Source organism: Moschus berezovskii, chromosome 9 (genome assembly GCF_049115385.1).
Source record: "Moschus berezovskii isolate FMDL1 chromosome 9, NW_MosBer_1.0, whole genome shotgun sequence".
NCBI classification, from domain to species: domain Eukaryota; kingdom Metazoa; phylum Chordata; class Mammalia; order Artiodactyla; family Moschidae; genus Moschus; species Moschus berezovskii.
In genome coordinates this window covers 49805413-49828987 of record NC_142468.1, presented here as the reverse complement: position 1 = coordinate 49828987, position 23575 = coordinate 49805413, and the positions used below count along the sequence as shown (strand labels likewise).

The window sequence follows — 23575 nt, the reverse complement described above, 5'->3', positions numbered from 1 at the left end:
ATCTGTGTTTTCAGTTCAGTTCAGTCACTGATCTGTGTTTAGTTTTACTTTATTATGTAAGGATTCTGCCTTCAAAAATGCCAGTAATCTGTCCATATTTTCCATTGCAGTGCAATTCAGTTGTAATGCAATTCAATTGTAATGAATTAGGTTGCCAAAATTTTACATATGTTTTTATTGCATTAGGATTTATGGCAGATTTTAAACTATCTTGTGGCAAACTCATCTGGGAAAGACAACTATACAGTCCTCTGAATAGTGGAAATTATTTTAAAGGTTGCATTTATAGATAAAATGACAAAGTTGCAGAACAGTAGTAACAGACAGTCTTACAAATAAATTCTGCAAATAGCATCCACTGATGCAAGTCAAAGAATAATTACATCTGCATTGTGTGAAAGGGACTGTTGTTTGTACTTTGGTACAGTTGGCCCTCTGGATCCAGAGGTTCTGCGCTTGCAGTTTCAACCAACCCTTGATCCCATTTGATTCCTGGGTTATGGTGCTTAAGGAGGACCGACTGTATACCACCATTTTATATAAAGGACTTGTGCATTTGTGGGGGAGAAGGGAGTTCCTGGAACCAGTTATCCACAGATACTGAGGAATAACTGGATTTTTAAACCTCAGTTCCACCCCCATTGACAGTAGCATCATTCGTCACATGGTCTAGATTTTTGAGAATTAGAAAAGAATCCTAGAATTTATCTCATTCATTTTACATTTTTAAGGAAAACCTGATAAGGCATGGAAGTCTCAAAACCAATTAAATGGTTAGGCTATTAGTAAATAGTCTCTTGACTCCCAGTATATATATAGTACTTTTCCTGTAATATTGTACAACCCTCCTTCTTTAAATGTGGTTTAAAATGAGGAATTTTTGTCTCAGCATTGATTTGATTTTCTTTATATCCAGGATGTCAGAATTAATAGGAAAGTACCATTTTCTCTTACTAACCAGCATTTTATATGCAATAAATTTGTCAAACAACGTGACTGTATTATTTTACTGGTGAGAAAAAAGCCTAGATTTTGTTTGCTTTGGCAAGTGACTCATTCCATCTGGTTTAAATTTAGATAGTATTTTTTTAGGAAGATATTAGTAAATTTTGTTGAGGGAGAAACAATTTTTAAAATGATCTTTGTTTTTTTAATCCTTTTTAACTAACAGCAAGAAGTTGAGAAGTTTACAGACCTAGAGAAACTCTACCTCTACCTTCAGCTGCCTTCTGGTCTCAGCAATGGAGAGAAAAGGTATATCTCTTCTTGTCTTTGCCTCAGTTTCGGTGTTTGTGTGTTGTGGTTGTTACTGCTTTGCACTGTTCCTAAAATCATCAGAAAATGACTGGCAAAACAGTAGATATTTTAGTCTTTGATCATATTTATTTAAGTGTTTACCCATAGTTTTTGCTAGTTTATTTGTATACCCGGGTACACTTCCGTACCTGAGTCAGTCAGTTCAGTCACTCAGTCGTGTCTGACTCTTTGCAACCCCATGAACCACAGAATGTCTGGCCTCCCTGTTCATCACCAACTCCCAGAGTTTACCCAAACTCATGTCCATTGAGTCGGTGATGCCATCCAACCATCTCATCCTCTGTCGTCCCCTTCTCCTCCTGCCCTCAATCTTTCCCAGCATCAGGATCTTTTCCAATGAGTCAGTTCTTCACATGAGGTGGCCAAAGTATTGGAGTTTCAGCTTCAACATCAGTCCTTCCAGTGAACACCCAGGACTTATCTCCTTTAGGAGGGACTGGTTGGATCTCCTTGCAGTCCAGCGGACTCTCAAGAGTCTTCTCCAACACCACAGTTCAAAAGCATCAATTCTTTGGCGCTCAGCTTTCTTTATAGTCCAACTCTCACATCCATATATGACTACTCGAAAAACCATAGCCTTGACTAGACAGACTTTTGTTGACAAAGTAAATGTCTCTGCTTTTTAATATGCTGTCTAGGTTGATCATAACTTTCCTTCCAAGGAGTAAGCGTCTTTTAATTTCATGGCTGCAATCACCATCTGCAGTGATTCTGGAGACCAAAAAAATAAAGTCAGCCACTGTTTCCATTGTTTCCCCATCTATTTGCCATGAAGTGATGGGACTGGATGCCATGATCTTAGTTTTCTGAATGTTGAGCTTCAAGCCAACTTTTTCACTCTCCTCTTTCACTTTCATTAAGAGGCCCTGTAGTTCTTCTTCATTTTCTGCCGTCAGGGTGATGTCATCTGCATATCTGAGGTTCTTGATATTTCTCCCGGCAATCTTGATTCCAGCTTGTGCTTCCTCCAGCCCAGCGTTTCTCGTGTACTCTGCATGTAAGTTAAATAAGCAGGGTGACAATATACAGCCTTGATGTACTCCTTTTCCTATTTGGAACCAGTCTGTTGTTCCATGTCCAGTTTTAACTGCTGCTTTCTGACTTGCATACAGATTTCTCAGGAGGCAGGTCAGGTGGTCTGGTATTCCATCTCTTTCAGAATTTTCCACAGTTTATTGAGTACCTGAGTAAATGCTATGAAATGCAGTTGGCTTATGTTTTATAAATAGGTCAATATATTTATGCAGTGTGGGAGATTTTGAAAATTGAACTGAAAAATCAAAGAATAAACATAACTGTTGTGAGCAATAAAGTGCAAGAATTTTTTTAGGTTGTCAGGTAAGCAGATCACAGAATTTTAAAAAGGGAGGAAAAAATGAATTGTCTCTGTGGCGCATGAATTTATGATAAATGTGTGATGTTTTGAGTGCTTGGGTATTACTTTGTTTTCATTAGTAAAAACATGTAATAGCCTCATTTAGAAAATGTAGAGAAAGTTGTTGGTTCATATATTCTACTCTTTGAGTTTCTCTACGCTTTTAAGTATTTCTCAGAATTTATTTCATTTATAGAAGTTATGCTTAACATTCTCTTACTTTAAAAGTATATGTATGAAAAGAAATGGAGTGAAAAATCTGCTTTTACTTTTTTCCCCTTGGACTAAATTTTGTAACTGTTTTAATATTTTTTTTGTCCTGGAAATTGGTCAGTAATTTCTTTGGAAATACATAAATTATTATTGTTTTTGTAGCTGAAATGAATGTCAGAGTCAAGTGAGGAGCTTCCCTCATGTTATCTTGGTTGTCCATTTCATGCAAAGTTTGTAAGTGACAATGCCAGGTAATAAAAACGTATAATGTTTAGTAAAGGCGTTGGTCTGGAGAGGAGGGCCAATTACAGGAAGGCCCATGGAGGGAGATTTGTCCTGTGAGGATCTCTCCAGTGTGAATTCCATTCCAAAGCATAGAATGCTTAGTAAAATTTCATGGTAGTTACTTGAGAATGCTAAGCAAATAGAAAATAAACAATGTTTTCGATAACTTTCATTTTGTAGTTCGATATCTTATAAGTTTAGGCAAATGAACAGGCAAGTAAGTGAGCAGATGTACCCTTAGAGGTAGTTGTGGGCTAAACAAATACCTTATATTTTCTGTACTCCATCACCTCTGCCGCTTTAGAGACAATGGTAGGGGATGGACCAGGGCCATAACTTCAGCCGAACACTAGGTATAGAAAATGGCTCATAACCGTAGGTGGACAATTTGTTTTTGGAAAGCTGGGCATATACTCTAAGCCCAGAGTTTGGTTTGATCATTTATAGTGTGTTTACACACAGTCCTTTAGTGGAACATTTAGGCCTGGCTCAAGAATTATCAGTGAATTGCCGTCTAATTCAGCTAAAATATGTTTTTGTTTTATGATTAGTGATCAGAATGCCATGTCATCTAGTCGGGCACAGCAGATGCATGCCTTCTCCTGGATTCGAAATACCCTAGAGGAGCATCCTGAGACTTCACTGCCCAAACAGGAAGTCTATGATGAGTACAAGTAAGTTGTATGTGTGTATGTCTGCATGCAGTGTATTGAAGAGCTTAAGTATGGCTATGAAGATTTGTTTTACTATTGGTGAATATCATGCTGGTATATGAGAGTTTAACTTGGACATCTGTAAGATTCCTTCCATGTCTAAGCTTTATTCAATGTGTGTGTAATAAAGGACAGCATTACTGAGTGGAAGGATTTCTGTAAAATTCTTCTTAGGATGACAGGAGTGATATCTGAAGGCGTAGAGACCTGAGAAAAAACAAGGTATCTGGAATGTTGTGAATTTTCTCAGACAAAGGAGTTCAGTGCCTTGTACATAGGAGACACTCAGACAGTTTTGATTGTACATGTAATTTATTTAAACATGGTAAGCACAAGTGTAGAGGCTAATGGGCCCTTCTGATTAGAGAAAATTAATAGATGCTAAATCTAGTCATGTTTAACATTTTATAATTGATTTGGAGTGTTCTGGCAGAGTAAATGAAACTAAAATTTTCTAGATATTGAAATATCAAAGCAAGGAGATTCTCTGTGATGTCCTTACACAATATGGGAGAAAAGTATCAAATAAGTGCTGCTGTTAACCATTGTAAGATGATGCAAAAGAAGGACACTTACTAAGATCATTGGTATATAGAAAGAAAACTTTCTATCCTCATTCAAAATTCTAATTCACTCACCTTAAGAAATGTACTAGAGCTGGAGAAAGTTTCAAGGGAAATGTCTAAAACAAATCAAGGGTACGAGGTTTAACTGAACAGCTTTAGATGTTTCATTTTTAGGAAAATTAAAGCTGAGAATACTTGTGATCCAAATCTGTAAAGTTCATTCTCTCAATCTACAGCGATCTGCTGAATACCACCTACATGCTGTTTCAAATTCTGTAAGAAGTTCTGAGGATACAATAAATGAGACACAGCTTCTGCCCTGAAGAGTATGAATTATATATATGTATATATATATACACACATATATATAATTTTTTTAAGAGACTTTTTCTAAAGACCTTTTGGACTAGTCATCTTCCAGTTTGGAGTACCTTAATGAGGTTTCCTGAATAAAAACCTAACATAGCGTGACAAGTCTTAAATTGATTCTGTTCTAAATACTCACTGAAAAACCTTTATTTTGAGTTATTTCTGTTCACTGCAATGGCAGATATATTTGTGTGAAAATCAATTCCTTTAATAGTCATTAAAATCAAAATCCCTTTGAGAGAATAAATGAAGCTATAATCTAAGATTGTATCTTCTTTTAACTGTATTTTTATGCTAAATTAAGATATTAATAGAACCAAAAGGGACTTTCCACACGCAGACAGTTGATTTATAAACTGTTACAAATTTTTGTATTTGTTGAAACTTCTGAAGCCTGATAATCACATGTATTTATCAAAGTGATGACTAATGTGTTAGTTTTTCTAATTAGGAAAGTAGTATGTATTCATGATGAAAGTTTTGACAGATAGTCATAAATATATGAAAAAGAAAACTGGCACCAGTAATCTTACTACCTAAAAATAAACATTTTGGCTTATTACTTCTTTTTATTTTTTCTAACACCTTCTTTTCTTATTATTGTCTTATCAAATTTTGACTCCACTGCTTACACAATTCCTAAATGAGGAAACAGTTTACGAATAATACTGCAGTGAATATTCTTGGCTATAATTTTGTGTCGATTATTAAACCGTTGTATATTAAAGATATTAACTATTAAAATGTAATTGTTTCAAGATTACTGTTTATTATTTAATTTTAATATTTTATAAATAGTCTGATCTGTCTACGTCTTTACAGCTTATGGAATTGCTATTTTGCTTAGAAAGAACTTCCCAGTGCCCCTAGCCAATGAATAATCCTTGTGTATTTTCTCTTGATATTACTCATTTCATTTTTCACGTATAACCCTTTAGTCCTTCTGGACCAAGTATATACGTTTATTTTTGTAAACAAATGCCTTAAGATAAGGAACTAATTTTAATCTTTCTAAATGGTTAGTTATCCCCATCTTATTTATTGATAATAATTTTTTTTCTCACAATACTAATCTAAATGTACCTTTTATCTTACTAAAGCCCTTTGGACTCAGTTTTCTTCCTTTGTATTTTTGTGTTCTTCAAGACCATAGTATTTTTAAGTATTTTAGTCAGTAAATGTTTTAAAAAGCTAAAAATTAACATCGGTAGGACCAGCCTTCCCCTCATGATCCCTCTTTTTCAAAAATTTCCATGGTTTTATTTTCATACCAATCAATTTTTTATGATGCTTGGAATCATTTTTCTAATTTGTATTGGCTGTTTTATGAGAAATTGATACTGAAATTTATCAAAATGCTTTTTGGGCATCTGTTAAGATTATTCAGTCCTTCAGTACCTAATATAAACCCTTCTTTTAGTCCTAGAATGAATGTCTTCTGCATGTCAGGATGTGTGATCTTTTAGCATACTGTTGATTTCTCTTTTCAAGTATATTTTGTAGGATCTTTGCATCTATATTCATAAGTGAATTTTCTTTTTTTGTGCTATCTTTGTCAGGTTTTGATATCAGGGTTAGGCCAGCTTCGTAACTGAATTGGAACTCTTTCCCTAATTTTCTGTGCTCTGAAACAGATTATGTAGCATGGGACTTACTTGTTCTTGAAAGTTTTAAAGAACTCAGCTATAATACTATTTGGCCTGGAGCCTTTGTTGGAGGTAATTCTTTGACAATTTTTTGTATTTTTTCCTGGTTAGATTTTTTTACTTCATTAATCTATTTTGATCATTGGTTTTTCCTGGAATTCATTCAGATTTTCAAATATATTGGCATGATATTACATATATTATTCTCTTACAAACAGTATCTTCTTTATCTTTATAGCCTTTTTTATATTTCTAGTTTTATTCATTTGAATTTTCCTTTTTTTTCAAATTATACTTAGCTGTAGTTTATTTTTCTTGGTTTTCTTTAAAAAAACAGATTGGTATGTCAGTTTTATTTCTTTTGTCTTCCGTCTCATTTTTAGGTGCCTTTATTTTTGTTATCCTGATTTTTTTCAGGTTTTTTCCTTACTAAAGATAAGAACATTTCCTACTTAGATAAGAACATTTGTATCTATGAATTTGCCTCTTATATTTCTGGCTATATTCCTTAGGTATGGATACAGTTGTTACATTTACCATTACTTTCTAATAGTGTGCAATTATAGCTTTGATTACTCCTTTGTCCCAAAATAGGTAGGAACTTTTTATGTGCTTGAGGGAGTTGGACTTTTATTTTCTGTTTTTGCACTTAATTTCTAGTTATATTACTGGGTTGGCCAAAAAGTTCATTTGGGTTTTTCTGTAACATCTTACCCAATATATTGTAGTCAAAGAATGTGGCTCATTCAGTTTTTTATTTTTTATAATTGTTGAGGTTTACTTTCAGCCTAACACATTATCAATTTTTATAAATATTTCTGGACATTGTCTTATTTGCACTGTATATTAGCTTATATTGATAAACACTAAATCTACTTTGCTGTAATATTCAAATTCTGCAAAAAATCCTTGCTTTTTTGTCTAATTAGTTTAGCACAAGTAGTGTGTTAATCTCTTACAAAAGTAATGTTTCTCATACTTTCTTATACTATTTTTAATGGGTTTTTACTTCTGTCTCTTTAAGACAGAAAACATTAATGATTGTGTATCTTTATGATAGTTAAAACCTGTTCTCAACCCAAAAAAAGATCCTTTGTCATATTAAATGTATGTTGTGTTAAATTCTCTGATACCAATATTTGTAACCCATTGGATATAGGTCTAATATAAGTGTATATTTGTCCATCCTTTTAGTTTCACCATTTATATCATTTTGTTTTAGGCGTTCACATTATTACATTTCCAGAAGTTGTAATCTAACATTGTCTGTGGTCTTAAAATCTGACTGATAGAAGAAGCTGGTGAATGAACCAGTCCCAGAACGCTGGTGTTTGCACACAACTAACAACAGAGATGGCAGCAACCACAGTTCCTGCTGCTTTTTCCTCCTGCATGATAGAGAAACACAAGGATTAATCCTAAGTACATTTCTTACAAAATAATATGCAGCCTGTTTCAGCATTTTTGAAAATCTGTTTGCTTTCATTCTGAGTAGAATCACAAATGTTCAGATTTATAAACTTGACAACTTTGCCTACAGTGTTTCCTAGGACACAAATGTCCAAATCCTTTTTTTTTTTTTTTTAATATATTTAATATTTTAAGGAACATGATTATGTTGCTTTTCAGTTTGTATATAGTCATTAATGTTGTGATTCTTTTGTACTTATGCATCTAAGTTTGTAATTTCTATTGTATTAATCAGTGTAATTTAAATTCTGAGGACAACCTTGAAGTTAGAAATAGATTCTAGTAACATATTTAAGAGTTTTAAATAGTGAACATTTCATGAGTTAAATGGCATATAAATGTTCTCCATCTGCTTAAAATCTAGCTCAGACCTAAACATGTGGGCAGAATTTATAAATTTCTTAAATATATATTGTTTAATGTTAGATCATCAGTATAAAGTAAATGAAAGCAGATATTATTCCTGCTTTATAAGTGCAGTCCTTATGATTCAGAAGTAATTGTTCTGGACAAATCTGAAACCAAGATTTCTGACCTCAAAACTGAACTCTTTTTACATTAATCCCTATTAACTCTAGAAACTTGTCCCAAATGCTGTTCTTGTTTAAAATTAAAAATTTTGGAGTAGCATTTTCCAAGCTTTAATTGTATTTTAAATATATTTAACTAATTAGAAATAGTAAACTAAAACATAAAAGTGATCAGTTTCAGCATTATTAAATTATGTTCTTATTTGACAGCTGAATATGTATATTAAATATACCTAAGACATAAACTGGCAAAAGATTTTTGCCATTTAAATTTACATTAACAGTTGTAATGTCTGAGTTAACCTAAATACATTGTCTAGCATTTAAGTTACAACTTTTCAGGTGTGTTTTTTTTCACGCTTCCTTGGTGTGGCCTGTTTTACAGAGGAAGCCTTGTCCTGGTTTTCTCTTTTCACTATGTTTCCAGTGACTTGATTCTCAAGGGGCTAGTTGATAATCTGTCTTTCCTCACCTTCTCTATGTTTCACAGCACTAGTCCTTTTACAGAGTGCTTATTTTTCCCTTCTCAACTTTTTACAGTAATAAGAGAAAGCAGTAACAGTACAGTGGCAGAATAAAGCTAGAATTATAAATACTATATCAGGAAAGGAATTAGTTCTATTATTTGACGCATTTGTAGAGAAGGCTGACTGGTCCAAAGTTATGCCAATTGTATTAACACATGTTATAGTCATAACAAACAAAGTCTCCTAATTTAAAAATCAGTCCTTTCCGGTAACCTGCACCCCCCACCCCACCACCCACCCCCCGCCCATGGAAACTGCATGTCTATGAACCCAGCTGCTTGAATCTTTTAGTTATCAGTTCATCACTGCTCTTACTACCTTAACTTTTTTATCTGCTCCCAGCATACATTGCAGTTGTTAGGCACTGATTACTTTTCTTTTAGCTAACACTATTAAGACTTCAACTTCACTACTCCTGAGGACAAATTAAAATAAAGTTTTAAAAATAAATTAATTTGAGGGCATTAATTCACCAAGCATTATATACACACAATCCCTACTCTCAAATAAGAGAAACAGACCACTAAAGAAATGGGTGCAAAGAAAGAGTTACAAGTTCATCTTGGTGAATTGAAATCAGACGTCACAGAAGAGGTGACTTGTATAAAAACTGATACGTTTACCAAGTGGACTAGGGATTCAGAAAGGGCATTCTAGGTGGAAGGTGCAGTACTTAATGCATGGAGGCTTATGATCAGAGTTCAGGAGAAGATATCGGAGACCAGGCCGAAGAAGTTAGACTACTTCCACATATAGGTCATGCAGGGTCACTGAAAACTTAAGCAGTAAAAACAACATCAGCAGGAAGTGAGAACTGTAAAGTTAAGGAGAGAACTGGTATTTAAAAGTTAGGAATAAGAGCCCTCCAAAAATGAGGTACAATTTAAAAGAGAAACAAGAAACCATGTTGTGTGATAATGTAAGAAAAGAGATTATTTTGAGAACGGAATTCACTCCAGTCTCCGTTGCCTCAAGCAGCTCAAATGAGAGAGAGACAGGAAAAAGTCAGTTAACAGGCCCGTAGACTCTCTTGCCAGAGCAGTTTCCATATCTAGGGAATGAAGCCTGATTTCAATGTCATGAAAGTTAAACAGATGGTAAGTAAAGAACTTGAGTACAGACTTATTTTTAAAGGGTCAGAGAAAGAAAAAGTAGTTAGAACTAGAGGCCTAAGGTAGTGAGAGCAGTTTTTTTTTTTTTAAGTCTCATCCGTTAGGTATCAAGTTAATTTGCATATAGCAATATCCAGTGAACAGTAGTTGCAACAAGAAGAAGAAAGTCAGTTTTTCTTTTGCCACTTCTGTGATATCAGTAGGGACCAGGCTTCTAAGTCCCCACTCCGCCACCCATAATCTTTAGTCTGATTTTACTTGTGTTATATGCTGTGCTTAGTCACTCAGTCTTGTCTGACTCTTTGCAACCTCATGGATGGTAGCCTGCTAGGCTCCTGTGTCCATAGGGATTCTCCAGGCAAGAATACTGGAGTAGGTTGCCATGCCATCCTCCAGGGCATGTTCCCAACTGAGGGATAGAACCCAGGTCTCCCATGTTGCAGGTGGATTCTTTACCGTCTAAGTCACCAGGGAAGCCCAAGAATACTGGAGTGGGTAGCCTTTCCATCCTCCAGAGGGTCTTCCAAACCCAGGAATTAAACCCAGGTCTCCCGCATTGAAGGCAGATTCTTTACTGAGCCACCAGGGAAGCCCCTGCTTGTACTTATTGCCATCCAAAACGAGCTACTATAGCTGAGGGGAGAGCTAAGAAATTTAGAATTCAGATGCATTAAAGAAGGGAGGTAAAGGTTGAAAATCACTGATTTATGTTGTTACTTACTTAAAATTAATCATCCTGTCTTCTGCTCGCTATCTAAATTACCACTTAAACATAGTGTTTTTCTGCCTCTTCCCAAATAGATACTTAAAACTTTGCACTAGTCCTTGCTTATTATAAAACCACACTAATTCATTTATTTTTATTTGTGATAAAATGCACACATAAAATTTACCATTTTTAAGTTCATAGTTTGGTCTTAATAAGTACAGTCACATTGTTCTACCACACCACCATACATTCAGGAAACTCTGCTTGCAAAACTAAAACTCTTACCCATTAAATGAAAGTTCACCATTCCTTCTTCCCCCAGCCCCTGGCTGCCACAATTCTACTTTTCTGTCTATGAGTTTGAAGCAGAATCCTACAGTATGCTCCTTTTGGAATAGCTTATTTCAATCAGCATAATGTCCTCAAGGTTCATCCATGTTGTAGCATGTGTCAGAATATTCCATTATGTGTATTCACCATTTTGTTTTTCCATTCGTCTGCTGATGGGTGCTTAGGTTGCTCTTCTACATTTTGGCTGTGATGAGTAATGCTTCCATGAACATGGCTGTGCAGAATCTCTTCAGGATCTACTTGCAGTTATTTGGGGTATATGCCTAAAAGTGGAATTGCTGGATCATATGGTTCAGTTCAGTTCAGTCGCGCAGTCGTGTCCAACTCTGCGATCCCATGGACTGTAGCATGCCGGGCATTCTTGTCCATCACCCACTCCCGGAGCTTACTCAAACTCATGTCCATAGAGTTGGTGGTGCTATCCAATCATCCCATCCTCTGTTGTCCTCTTCTCCTCCTACCTTCAGTCTTTCCCAGCATTAGGGTCTTTTCCATATGGTAATTCTAATTTTATGAGGAACTATCATACTGTTTTTCATAATGACTACATGCTTTTGAACTGTGGTGTTGGAGAAGACTCTTGAGAGTCCCTTGTACCGCAAGGAGATCCAACCAGTCCATTCTAAGGGAGATCGATCCTGGGTGTTCATTGGAAGGACTGATGCTAAAGCTGAAACTGCAATACTTTGGCCACCTCATGCGACGAGTTGACCCACTGGAAAAGACTCTGATGCTGGGAAAGGTTGGGGGCGGGAGGAGAAGGGGACGACCGAGAATGAGATGGCTGGATGGCATCACCGACTCTGTGGACATGAGTTTGAGTGAACTCCGAGAGTTGGTGATGGACAGGGAGGCCTGGCATGCTGTTATTCATGGGGTTGCGGAGAGTCGGACATGACTGAGCGACTGAACTGAACACCATTTTTTAGCTTCACAGTCAGTGCATAAATTTCTTCATACCTCGTCAACCCTTACTATTTTCTGGGGTTTTTGATAGTGGCCATTTTAGTGGATGTGAGGTGCTATCTCATTATGGTTTTGATTTTCATTTCCTGAATGATTAGTGGTATTGAACATGTCTTCATATGCTTTAGACCTATTGCGTATCTTCTCTGGTGAAATGTATTCAAATTCTTTTACTATTTATGAATTGGGTTGTTTTTATGTTGTTGAGTTCTCAGAGTTCTCTATATATTGTGAATATTAACCTCTTATCAGATATTTTTTGATTCTGCAAATAGTATACACTATGTGTTGATTATAACAAATTAAAATGGTCTGAAAATGAAGCATCAAATTAAAATCTTCCTTATTCACCCCTTCATCTCACTATCTTCTTGAGATTTAAGTATTCCTAAAGCTTTCATTTTTCACTTTCATACATTGGAGAAGAAAATGGCAACCCACTTCAGTGTTCTTGCCTGGAGAATCCCAGGGATGGGGGTGTCTAGTGGGCTGCCGTCTATGGGGTCGCACAGAGTTGGACACGACTGAAGTGACTTAGCAGCAGCAACAGCAAAGCTTAAGTATTTAAGCTTTATCTTTCTATTCTCTTTTTGTGTATACATGAGTCCTATCAGTTATTCATAAGGTTTTAAGATTCAAATGAAACTATACTGTATATATTGTTCTTACTTTTTTATCACTAAGCATATATCTTAGGTAGCTCTCCTTGTCTGTATATGTAGAGTTATTATGGTTTTTTTAACTGCTGCACAGTATTTTGTAATATAAATATTCCATGGTATGTGTTTGTGTCTGTGTGTATGTGTGTTTAGGCCTTTTATTGCTGGGCCTTTAGGTAATTCCTGATTTTTCTACTATTAAAAATGCTGTACTCAATAGCCTTGAATTCAGTGTCTCTGAACTTGTGTACTTCTATACTTCTGTTGAAGTATAGACTATAATTGAGTCCTGAACATTGCAGGGGTTAGGAATGCTGACCCCAAGCAGCCAAAACTCCACTATAAATTTACACTTGGTCCTCCATATCCTTGGTTGTACATCTGGGAATTTAACCATCCAAGGATACTATAGTACTGTTCCGTTCCGTTCAGTCACTCAGTCGTGTCCGACTCTTTGCGACCCCGTGAACTGTAGCCTACCAGGCTTCTCCGTCCATGGGATTCTCCAGGCAAGAATACTGGAGTGGGTTACCATTTCCTTCTCCAGGGGATCTTCCCGACCCAGGGATCGAACCCGGGTCTCCCGCATTGGAGGCAGACGCTTTAACCTCTGAGCCACCAGGGAAGCCCCACTATAGTACTGTAGCAGTATTTATTTAAAAAATTCTGCATGTAAGTGAACCCATGTAGTTTAGACTCAGGTTGTTCAAAGGTCAAAGGTACTTATACGCGTCAAAGGTACTTATAAGTGTCAAAAGCTATAGTGTATTGATTGTAATTTAATTTTTGGATGATTACAATCATGATTATGAACCATAAAGCATAAAAAGTATACAAAGAAGAAATTCCATCTCATCTTTATCTCTCAGCCATCCATTTTCTATCCCTGTAGGCAACAAATCATGTTAGTTTCTTTTCTGTCATTCGAGCAATATTTTGTGATAGTGTACAGATAAGCACTATTGCAGATTTTTATTTCTGCTTTCTTTACATACCATCTGCATGGTTTTTTACTTTGCAGTTGTTCACCCAGCAACATATCCAGAAATCTTTCTATAACAAAACATTAATTATTATTTTAATACACTGGCATTTCTTTTTCTTGGGGATGGTTTTAATCACTGTACAATGTTACAAACCCCTGTCCGTAGTTCTCTTGTCAAAACTCTAAGAGCCATTGCTTTCTCTTGACAAAACTGTTAGTCTTTGCCCTGCTTCATTTTGTACTCCAAGGCCAAACTTGCCTGTTACTCCAGTTATCTTTTGACTTCCTATTTTTGCATTCCAGTCCCCTATGATGAAAAGGATGTCTTTTTTTGGCGTGAGTTCTAGAAAGTCTTGTAGGTCTTCATACAGCCATTCAACTTAGCTTCTTCAGCATTAGTAGTTGGGGCATGTACTTGGATTACTGTGATATTGAATGGCTTGCCTTGGAAATGAACAAAGATCATTCTGTCATTTTTGAGACTGCATCCAAGTACTGCATTTCAGACTCTTGTTGACTATGAGGACTACTCCATTTCTTCTAAGGGATTCTTACCTACCATGGAAGATCAGTGGTCATATGAATTAAATTCACCCATTCCAGTTCATTTTAGTTCACTGATTCCTAAAATGTCAGTGTTCACTCTTGCCATCTCCTGTTTGACCACTTTCAATTTACCTTGATTCACGAATCTAACATTCCAGATTCCCACTCAATGTTGTTCTTTACAGCTTTGGACTTTGCTTTCACTGCCAGATGCATCCACAACTGGTCACTGTTTCCGCTTTGGTGCGACCTCTTCCTTCCTTCTGGAGCTTTTTCTCTCTTCACCAGTAGCAAAAGGCAAATATCTTTTTGCCTTTTCATACTGTTCATGGGGTTCTCAAGGCAAAAATGCTGAAGTAGTTTGCCATTCACTTCTCCAGTGGACCATGTTTTATCAGAACTCTCCACCATGACCCATCGGTCTTGGGTGGCCCTACAAGGCTATGATCCATGTGATCAGTTTGGTTAGTTTTCTGTGATTGTGGTTTTCATTCTGTCTGCCCTCTGATGTATGAGGATAAGAGACTTGTGGAAGCTTGCATTGGGAGGGACTGGCAAATCTGAGTAAGATGGTGCAGTAGAAGGGTGTATGCTCATCTTCTCCTGTGAGTGTCCAGGAATGTCCTGCGGAGGTGTGGGTTGAGAGTGGCCTGTCGCAGGGTCAGAGGCACTGACTACAACAGTCCTGGGAGCTGCGGCATGCTGGCATAAGTTCTTTTGAAGGAGGTCACCATTACTACCACTATCCTTACGAGGTTCGTAACATTGTATAGGAGGCGGTGATCAAAACCATCCCCAAGAAAAAGAAATGCAAAAAGGCAAAATGGTTATCTGTCTGAAGAGGCCTTACAAATACCTGAGAAAAGAATGGAAGCAAAAAGCAAAGCAGTAAAGGAACAGTATACCCATCTGAATGCAAAGTATGGCAAGCAGAGATAAGAAAGCCTTCCTAAGGAGCAGTGCAAAGAAATACAGGAAAACAATAGAATGAGAAAGACTAGAGATCTCTTCAAGAAGATTGGAGATACCAAGGGAACGTTTCATGCAAAGATGAGCACAATAAAGGACAGAAACAGTATGGACCTAACAGAAGCAGAAGATATTAAGAAGAAGTAGCAGGAATACACATAAGAAGCATACAGAAAAGATCTTCATGACCCAGATAACCATGATGGTGTGATCACTGACCTAGAGCCAGACATCCTGGAATGCAAAGTCAAGTGGGCCTTAGGAAGCATCACAACAAACAGAGCTAGTGGAGGTAATGGAATTCTAGCTGAACTGTTTCAAATCCTAAAAGATGATGCCATGAAAGTGCCTCACTGAAATGCCAGCAAATTTGGAAAACTCAGAAGTGGCCACAGTACTGGAAAAAGTCAGTTTTCATTCCAATCCCAAAGAAGGGTAATGCCCAGGAATGTTCACACTACCACACATTTGCATCCATTTCACATGCTAGCAAAGTATTGCCCAAAGTTCTCTAAGCTAGGCTTCAGCAACACATGCACCGAGATTTTTCAGGTGTTCACACTGGATTTAGAAAAGGCAGAGGAACCAGAGATCAAATTGCCAACATCTGCTGGATCATCGAAAAAGCAAGAGAATGCCAGAAAAAATCTACTTCTGCTTCAATGGCCACATTAAAGCCTTTGACTGTGTGGATCACAACAAACTGTGGAAAATTCTTAAAGAGATGGGAATACCAGACCTCCTTAACTGCCTCCTGCGAAACCTGTATGCAGGTCAAGAAGCAAGTTAGAATTGGACATGGAATAACACACTGGTTCCACACTGGGAAAGGAGTAGGTCAAGGCTGTATATTATCACCCTGCTTATATGCAGAGTACATCATGTGAAATGCCAGGCTGGGTGAAGCACAAGCTGGCATCACGATTGCGGGGAGAAATATCAATAACCTCAGATATGCAGATGACATTACCCTTATGGCAGAAATCAGAGAGGAACTAAAGAGCCTCTTCATGAAGGTGAAAGAGTAGAGTGAAGAGCTGGCTTAAAATTCAACATTCAAAAAGTGAAAATCATGGCATCTAGTCCCATCACTTGCATGCCAAATAGATGGGGAAACAATGGAAACACTGACAGACTTTCTTTTCTTGGGCTCCAAGATCACTGCATATGGTGACTGCAGCCATGAAATTAAGATGCTTGCTTCTTGGAAGAAAAGCTATGACAAACCTAGCCAGCATATTAAAAACAGAGACATTACTTTGCAGACAAAGGTCCATATAGTCAAAGCTATGGTTTTTCCAGTAATTATGTATGGATATGAGAGTTGGATCATAAAGAAGACTGAGCGCCAAAGAATTGATGCTTTCAAACTGTGGTGTTGGAGAAAACTCTCAGAGTCCCTTAGACTGCAAGGAGATCAAACCAGTCAATCGTAAAGGAAATCAATCCTGAATATTCATTGAAGGGACTGATGCTGAAGCTCCAGTACTTTGGCCACCTGATGCGAAGAGCCAACTCATTAGAAAAGACCCTGATGCTGGGAAAGATTGAAGGCAGGAGGAGAAGGGACGACAGAGGACGAGAAGGTTGGACGGCATCACTGACTCAGTGGACATGAGTTTGAGCAAGCTCCAGGAGATGGTGATGGACAGGGAAGCCTGGCATGCTGCAGCCCAGGCATGGCAAAAAGTTGGACGTGACTGAGTGAACAACAACACTGGCATACCTCATCTTATTGTTCTTTGCTCTGTTGTGCTTCACAGTTACCTCACTTTTTACAAATTGAAAGTTTGTGGCAATCCTGCGTTAAACAAGTCTACTGACACCATTTTTCCAGCAGCATTTGCTTACTTCATGTCCCTGTAGTAATTTTTAAAGTGGGGGAAATTTTTTTGACTCTTCTGGATCTCTTAAATTTCTATATGGATTTTAGCATGAGCTTGTCTGTTTCTGTAAGGAAGGCAGTTGGAATTTTCATAAAGATAGCATTGAATCTTTACATCAGTTTGGGAGTTTTGTCATTTTAACAGTATTACTTCAATCCATGAATGTAGAGTATATTTCCATTTCCTTAGATATCTAATTTATTTCAAGAATGTTTTATAGTTTTAATATATACATCTTGTACTTTTAAGCTTATCTCGGAGTTTTTAATGATATTGTAAATGGAGTTAATTTTTAATTTCATTTTTGATTGTTGCTAGTCTATCAGTTCAGTTCAGTTGCTCAGTCATGTCTGACTCTTTGAGATCCCGTGAATCACAGCACGCCAGGCCTCCCTGTCCATCACCAACTTCCAGAGTTCACTCAAACTCATGTCCATCAAGTCGGTGATGCCATCCAGCCATCTCATTCTCTTTCATCCCCTTCTCCTCCTGCCCCCTATCCCTCCCAGCATCAGAGTCTTTTCCAGTGAGTCAAGCCTTCGCATGAGGTGGCCAAAATATTGGAATTTCAGCTTTAGCATCAGTCCTTCCAATGAACACCCAGGACTGGTCTCCTTTAGAATGGACTGGTTGGATCTCCTTGCAGTCCAAGGGACTCTCAAGAGTCTTCTCCAGCACCACAGTTCAAAAGCATCAATTCTTCGGCGATCAGCTTTCTTCACAGTCCAACTCTCACATCCATACATGATCACTGGAAAAACCATAGCCTTGACTAGACGGACCTTTGTTGGAAAAGTAATGTCTCTGCTTTTTAATATGCTGTCTAGGTGGGTCATAACTTTCCTTCCAAGGAGTAAGTGTCTTTTAATTTCATGACTGCAGTCAGCATCCGCAGTGATTTTGGAGCCCCAAAACATAAAGTCTGACACTGTTTCCACTGTTACTCCATCTATTTCCCATGAAGTGATATAGAAAGGACCAGTTTTTATATGTTGATCTTGTATCCTATAGTCTTACTGAACTAGGTTATTAGCACTGATAATAGTTTAGTACATTCCTTAGGATTTTCTGTATATGTCATCTGAAAATAGACTTCCTAATCTTCCTTCCTAATCTGTTTTTTATTCCACTTCCTTGCCTAATTGCTCTGTTAGAAACACCAGTACAGGTGTTGAATAGAAATGATGAGCAGACATTTTTGTCTTTTGCTTAGTTTGAAGGGGGATTCCTTCAGTGTTTCATCTTAAACTATGATGTTAGCTACAGGTTTTCCATAGATAATCAGGTTGAGGAACTTGTATTCTATTACCAGATTGTCAGATGTTGAGTTTGTCAAATTCTTTTCATGCATCTGTCTGAACAGTCATGAATAGTCATGTCAGATTTTTTCTTATGCAATTAATATTATGTTATTGATTGATTTTTGTGTGTTGAATCCATCTTATATTTCTGGGATGAATCACATTTGGTCATGATGTATTCTTTATATATGCTGACAGACTCAGTATTTTGCAATACTTGCAAGTACTTTGAAAAAAATACTTGCAAGTATTTTATTAAGGATTTTTGCATATGTAATCATAAGGGATATTGGTCTGTATTTTTCTTTCTTTGATGTCTTTGTCTAGTTTTGAAATCAGGTAAGGTTAGCTTTCAGGACAAGTTTAGAAGTATTCCATCCTCTATTTGTATGCAAGAGTTTATGAAGTATAGGTATTAAGTCTTTTAACTGTTTGGTAGAATGCACCAGTGGCGCCATCTGGACCTGGGCTTTTCTTTGTAGGTATTTTTAAAATTTAATTTCATTTGGATTTAATTCAGTCTTTTTATAGGTCAGATTGTCTTACTTCTTTTTGGGTCTACTTTGGTAGTTTGTCTTTCTAGGTATTTAGCCATTCATATAGGTTATTGGATAGTGTATTAAAAAGCAGAGACGTTACTTTGCCAACAAAGGTCCATCTAGTCAAGGCTATGGTTTTTCCAGTGGTCATGTATGGATGTGAGAGTTGGACTGTGAAGAAAGCTGATCGCCGAAGAATTGATGCTTTTGAACTGTGGTGCTGGAGAAGACTCTTGAGAGTCCCTTGGACTGCAAGGAGATCCAACCAGTCCATTCTAAAGGAGACCAATCCTGGGTGTTCATTGGAAGGACTGATGCTAAAGCTGAAGCGCCAATACGTTGGCCACCTCATGCGACAAGATGACTCACTGGAAAAGACTGATGCTGGGAGGGATTGGGGGCGGGAGAAGAAGGGGTCGACAGAGAATGAGATGGCTGGATGGCATCACCGACTTGGTGGACATGAGTTTGAGTGAACTCCGGAAGTTGGTGATGGACAGGGAGGCCTGGTGGGCTGTGATTCATGGGGTCACAAAGAGTTGGACACGACTGAGCGACTGAACTGAACTGATAGGTTATTCAATTTGTTGACACACAGATTTTCATGGTATTCTCTTAGAGTTCCTTTTACTTCTGTGAGATTGATAGTAATATCTCTCCTTTACTCCTGATTTTAGCTGAGTCTTCTGTGTTGTTATTTTGGTCAGTTTAGCTAAAGATTTACCAGCTTTCCCGATCTTTTCAAAGAATCTGTTGACCTCATTAAATTTTTTTCTATTGTCTTCCATTTCCCCTTTTTATTTTATTTATTACCACTCTAATACATATTATTCCTCTCTTATGCCTGCTTTGGGTTCAATTTTCTCTTTTCTAATATCTTAACATGGAAGATTATTCATTTGAGACTGTTCTTTTTTAATGTAGGCATATGCAGCTGTACAGTTTCCTCTAAGCCTTGCTTTCACCTTATCCCATATTCAGTATGTTGGGTTTTCGTTTTTATTCTTCTCAAAGTATTTTCTAATTTCTCTTGTGATTTCTTCTTTGACCCATTTGTAGTTTTCACATATTTATGAATTTCCCATTTCCTTCAGTTGATTTCTAATTCAGTTCCATTCGAAATTCCATTAGTTGAAGAAAATACATTGTATAATTTCATTCCTTTTAAGTGTATGGAGATTTGTTTTATAACCTAACATATGATCTGTCCTGGAGAATATTCCATGTGCACTTGAGAAGAATGTATATTCTGCTGGTGGTGGTGGTGGAGTGTGCTATAGATGTCTACTGTTTCTATTTGATTTACACTGTTATTTGTTGTATATTTCCTTGTATATCTTCTAAACTAAACATTCTATGTATTATTGAAAATGGAGTATTGAAATCTCCAGTTAATATTATTAAATTATCTGTTTCTCCCTTCAGTTCTGTCCATTTTTATGTGTTTTGAGCTTTGTTGTTAAGTACATAACAGATTATGATTGTCATATCTTCTTGATGGATTGACCCATTTATCATAAAATGATATATTTCTTTGTCTCTAGTAACAATTTTCATCTTGAAGTCTATTTCTGTGATATTGAAACTGGCATTTCAGTTCTCTTTTGGTTACTTTTGGCATGCTGTATCTTTTTTTTTTTTTCAACCTATGTGTGTATTTGAATGTTTAATATGTATGTAGTATGTAAGTGACATGTATCATAGTTTGATCACATCTTATTCTAAATCCATTCTGCCTGTGCTTGCCTTTTATTGGGAAGTTTAATCCATTTATGTTTACTCCTGATAAGATTTACATTTAATTTAAAGTATTATCTTCTGTGGTTGTCCTGGAGATTACAGTTAACACTTATTTGAATTAAACCCAACTTACTTTCAAAAGTATATGAAAACTTTTGCTCCTATCTAGCTCTGTTATCTCCCCCACCCCCATTCATCTTATACCTTGTGTGCCCATTCAACATGGTTTTATATTTGGTGCTTTATGTAATTGTCTTTTAGATGAGATAGGAGAATAAAGGACTCACAAACAAAAAATATATATATTTACACTCTATCTTATATTTACCTATGTAGTTGCCTTTAGTGGTAGTCTTCATTTCTTCATGTGAATTTGAATTACTGTTTAGTGTCCTTTCATTTAAGCCTAAATGACTTCCCGTAGGACCAGTGTGCTACTGAAGAAGTGTCTCATATTTTTGTCTGGTCATTCTACTCAGACTTCTCTGAGTAGAGAAGTCTCAGTTTGCTCAATAGTCAACTGTTGATTGGACAGAGATTTCCTTAAACATCTTAAACCAATAAATCAATCTTTGCCAGAGGGTTCTGTGTGCATGTTGGGGTACAGCATAAATACTCAAGCAACTGATAACCCTTTCTTAGCCTTTACTTCCTGCTTTTGTGGACCTTCAAGTTTAGCAAAAGGTTACAACTTAGGGACTTCTTTGGGTCTTGAAATGCACACAGCTCTTTTCATGTATATGGCCTTCTAGATTCCCAGAAATATGTTGGAGCTTTTCAAAGCATCCTTGGACAGCTTTGTCTTTTAAGCCTTTTGCTTAGTCTGTTGTTTGCCCCAATTGATAGCCACGGTCTCACTGTTTTTTTGCCTTTTGTTTTAAATTTTTTAATTAATTTATGTTAGCTGTAGGATGATTACTTTACAATAGTTTGATGGTTTTTGCCATACATTATCATGAATTGGCCACAGGTATACATGTGTCCCCCACATCCTGAATCCCCCTCCCACCTCCCTTCCCACCCTATCCCACTGGATTGTCCCAGAGCACCATCTTTGGGTGCCCTGCTTCATGCTTTAGTCGTCTGTTTTGCGTATGGTGATGTACATGTTTCAATGTTGTTCTCTCAAATCATCCCACCCTCGCCTTCTCCCACTGAGTCCAAAAGTCTATTCTTTACATCTGTGTCTCCTTTGGTGTCCTGCATGTAGGATCATCAGTACCATCTTTCTAAATTCCATATATATGCATTAATATACAGTATTTGTCTTTCTCTTTCTGACTTCACTCTGTTATTATACAGAGTGAAGGCTCTAATAATAGGCTCTAAGTTAATCCACCTCATGAGAACTAACTCAAATGCATTCCTTTTTATAGCTGAGTAATATTCCATTATGTATATGTACCACAACTTCTTTATCCTTTCATCTGCTGGTGGGCATCTAGGTTGCTTCCATGTCCTAGTTATTATAAATAGTGCTGCAATGAACATTGGGGTACACGTGTCTAATTTTTTTTTAATAACTTCTTTCTTCTACTCTTCCATCCCCACAAAGGAGAAAGCTTTTCTTTTTTCAGGAGACAAGTTCCAACACAGGTGAAATATAGACAGTAGGTGGGGTACACGTAGGACCACCACACAATACAAATAAAGAATCTTTGGGATGAGGCTTTGAGAGAGCTCGAGTTGTGTTGTATTTCTTCTGGTGGTTCCCAGGGTGAACTAGGTGTATGGGATGTCACTTTTCGAGGCTACTGCTGGAGAATGGGGTATCAAACTAGGGTAAGTTAAAATTTGATACAAAGATGTTTCTCCATTGCTGTCTTATAAATAAATTCTCAGTACCATTTTTCTAGATTCCATATGTATGTGTTAGAATACGATATTTATCTTTCTCTTTCTGACTTACTTCACTCTGTATAATAGGTTCTAGGTTCATCTACCTCATTAGGACTGACTCAAATGCTTTCCTTTTTATGGCTGAGGAGAGGGTGAAATGTATGGAAAGAGTAACATGGAAACTTATATTACCATATGTAAAATAGATAGATTCCCAATGGGAATTTGCTGTATTGCTCTGGAAATTCAAACAGGGGCTCTGTATCAACCTAGAGGGATGGAATGGGGAACAAGATGGGAGGGAGGTTCAAAAGGGAGGGGATATATGTATATCTGTGGTTGATTCATATGAGATTTGAGAGAAAACAACAAAATTCTGTAAAGCAATTATCCTTCAATAAAATAAATAAATAAAAATTAAATAAAACTGTCTTATAGAAAAATTGGCCATTTTTCTTGGATACGTACTTATCCATTTTCTTCTATTAATGTTTATCACAATGCCTAGATCATAGGCAGCCCTCAGTATGTGGCAGCAGTTGTTATTCGGAGTCTTCCACAATCCAGCATTTTGGCCTACCTAGTATAATTTCTATTTTGTATAAACGTCTCCCTCCCTTTTCCTCCTGTTCATCCTGTATCTTAGCTTTTTTTAACTAAGATTTCAGAAGCATACCCTGCTCTTCTCAGGTTTTGCTCACACTCCTCTATATGAAGTAACTGTGCCTCACCCCCCTCCCACACTAACATGCATATGATTAAATCTGCTTGTTTTTTAGGGCCTAATTTCAATACACTTTTTTTCATAGACCATTATTTCTTCAATGACCTAAGTTAAAATTACTCTTTGATCACATGACACCTTTTTTGTATCCGTTATAGCATTCATTTACAGTGTTTTATGTAACTTTTAAAACATCTACTTCTACTTCATTGGCTACGCTAAAGTCTTTGACTGTGTG

At 36.8% G+C, this 23575-nt stretch overlaps 1 protein-coding gene across 11 annotated transcripts in view; it reads left to right on the top strand.

Annotated features, from left to right (window-relative positions):
- RFX7 (regulatory factor X7) overlaps positions 1–23575 on the top strand; it is a 178173-nt gene that overhangs the window by 101059 nt on the left and 53539 nt on the right. For 7 of the 11 annotated variants that reach the window (XR_016038207.1, XR_016038208.1, XM_055436273.2 and 4 more), the window contains 2 exons: positions 1172–1254; positions 3742–3864. Coding sequence is in view for 9 of the 11 variants with exons in the window: in XM_055436273.2 (XP_055292248.1) it covers positions 1172–1254; positions 3742–3864 (206 nt within the window). In the remaining 2 variants the exon portion in view is untranslated. The remainder of the gene's footprint in view (positions 1–1171; positions 1255–3741; positions 3865–23575) is intronic. The other 4 variants (XM_088839637.1, XM_088839636.1, XM_088839635.1 and 1 more) reach the window with 1 other exon arrangement.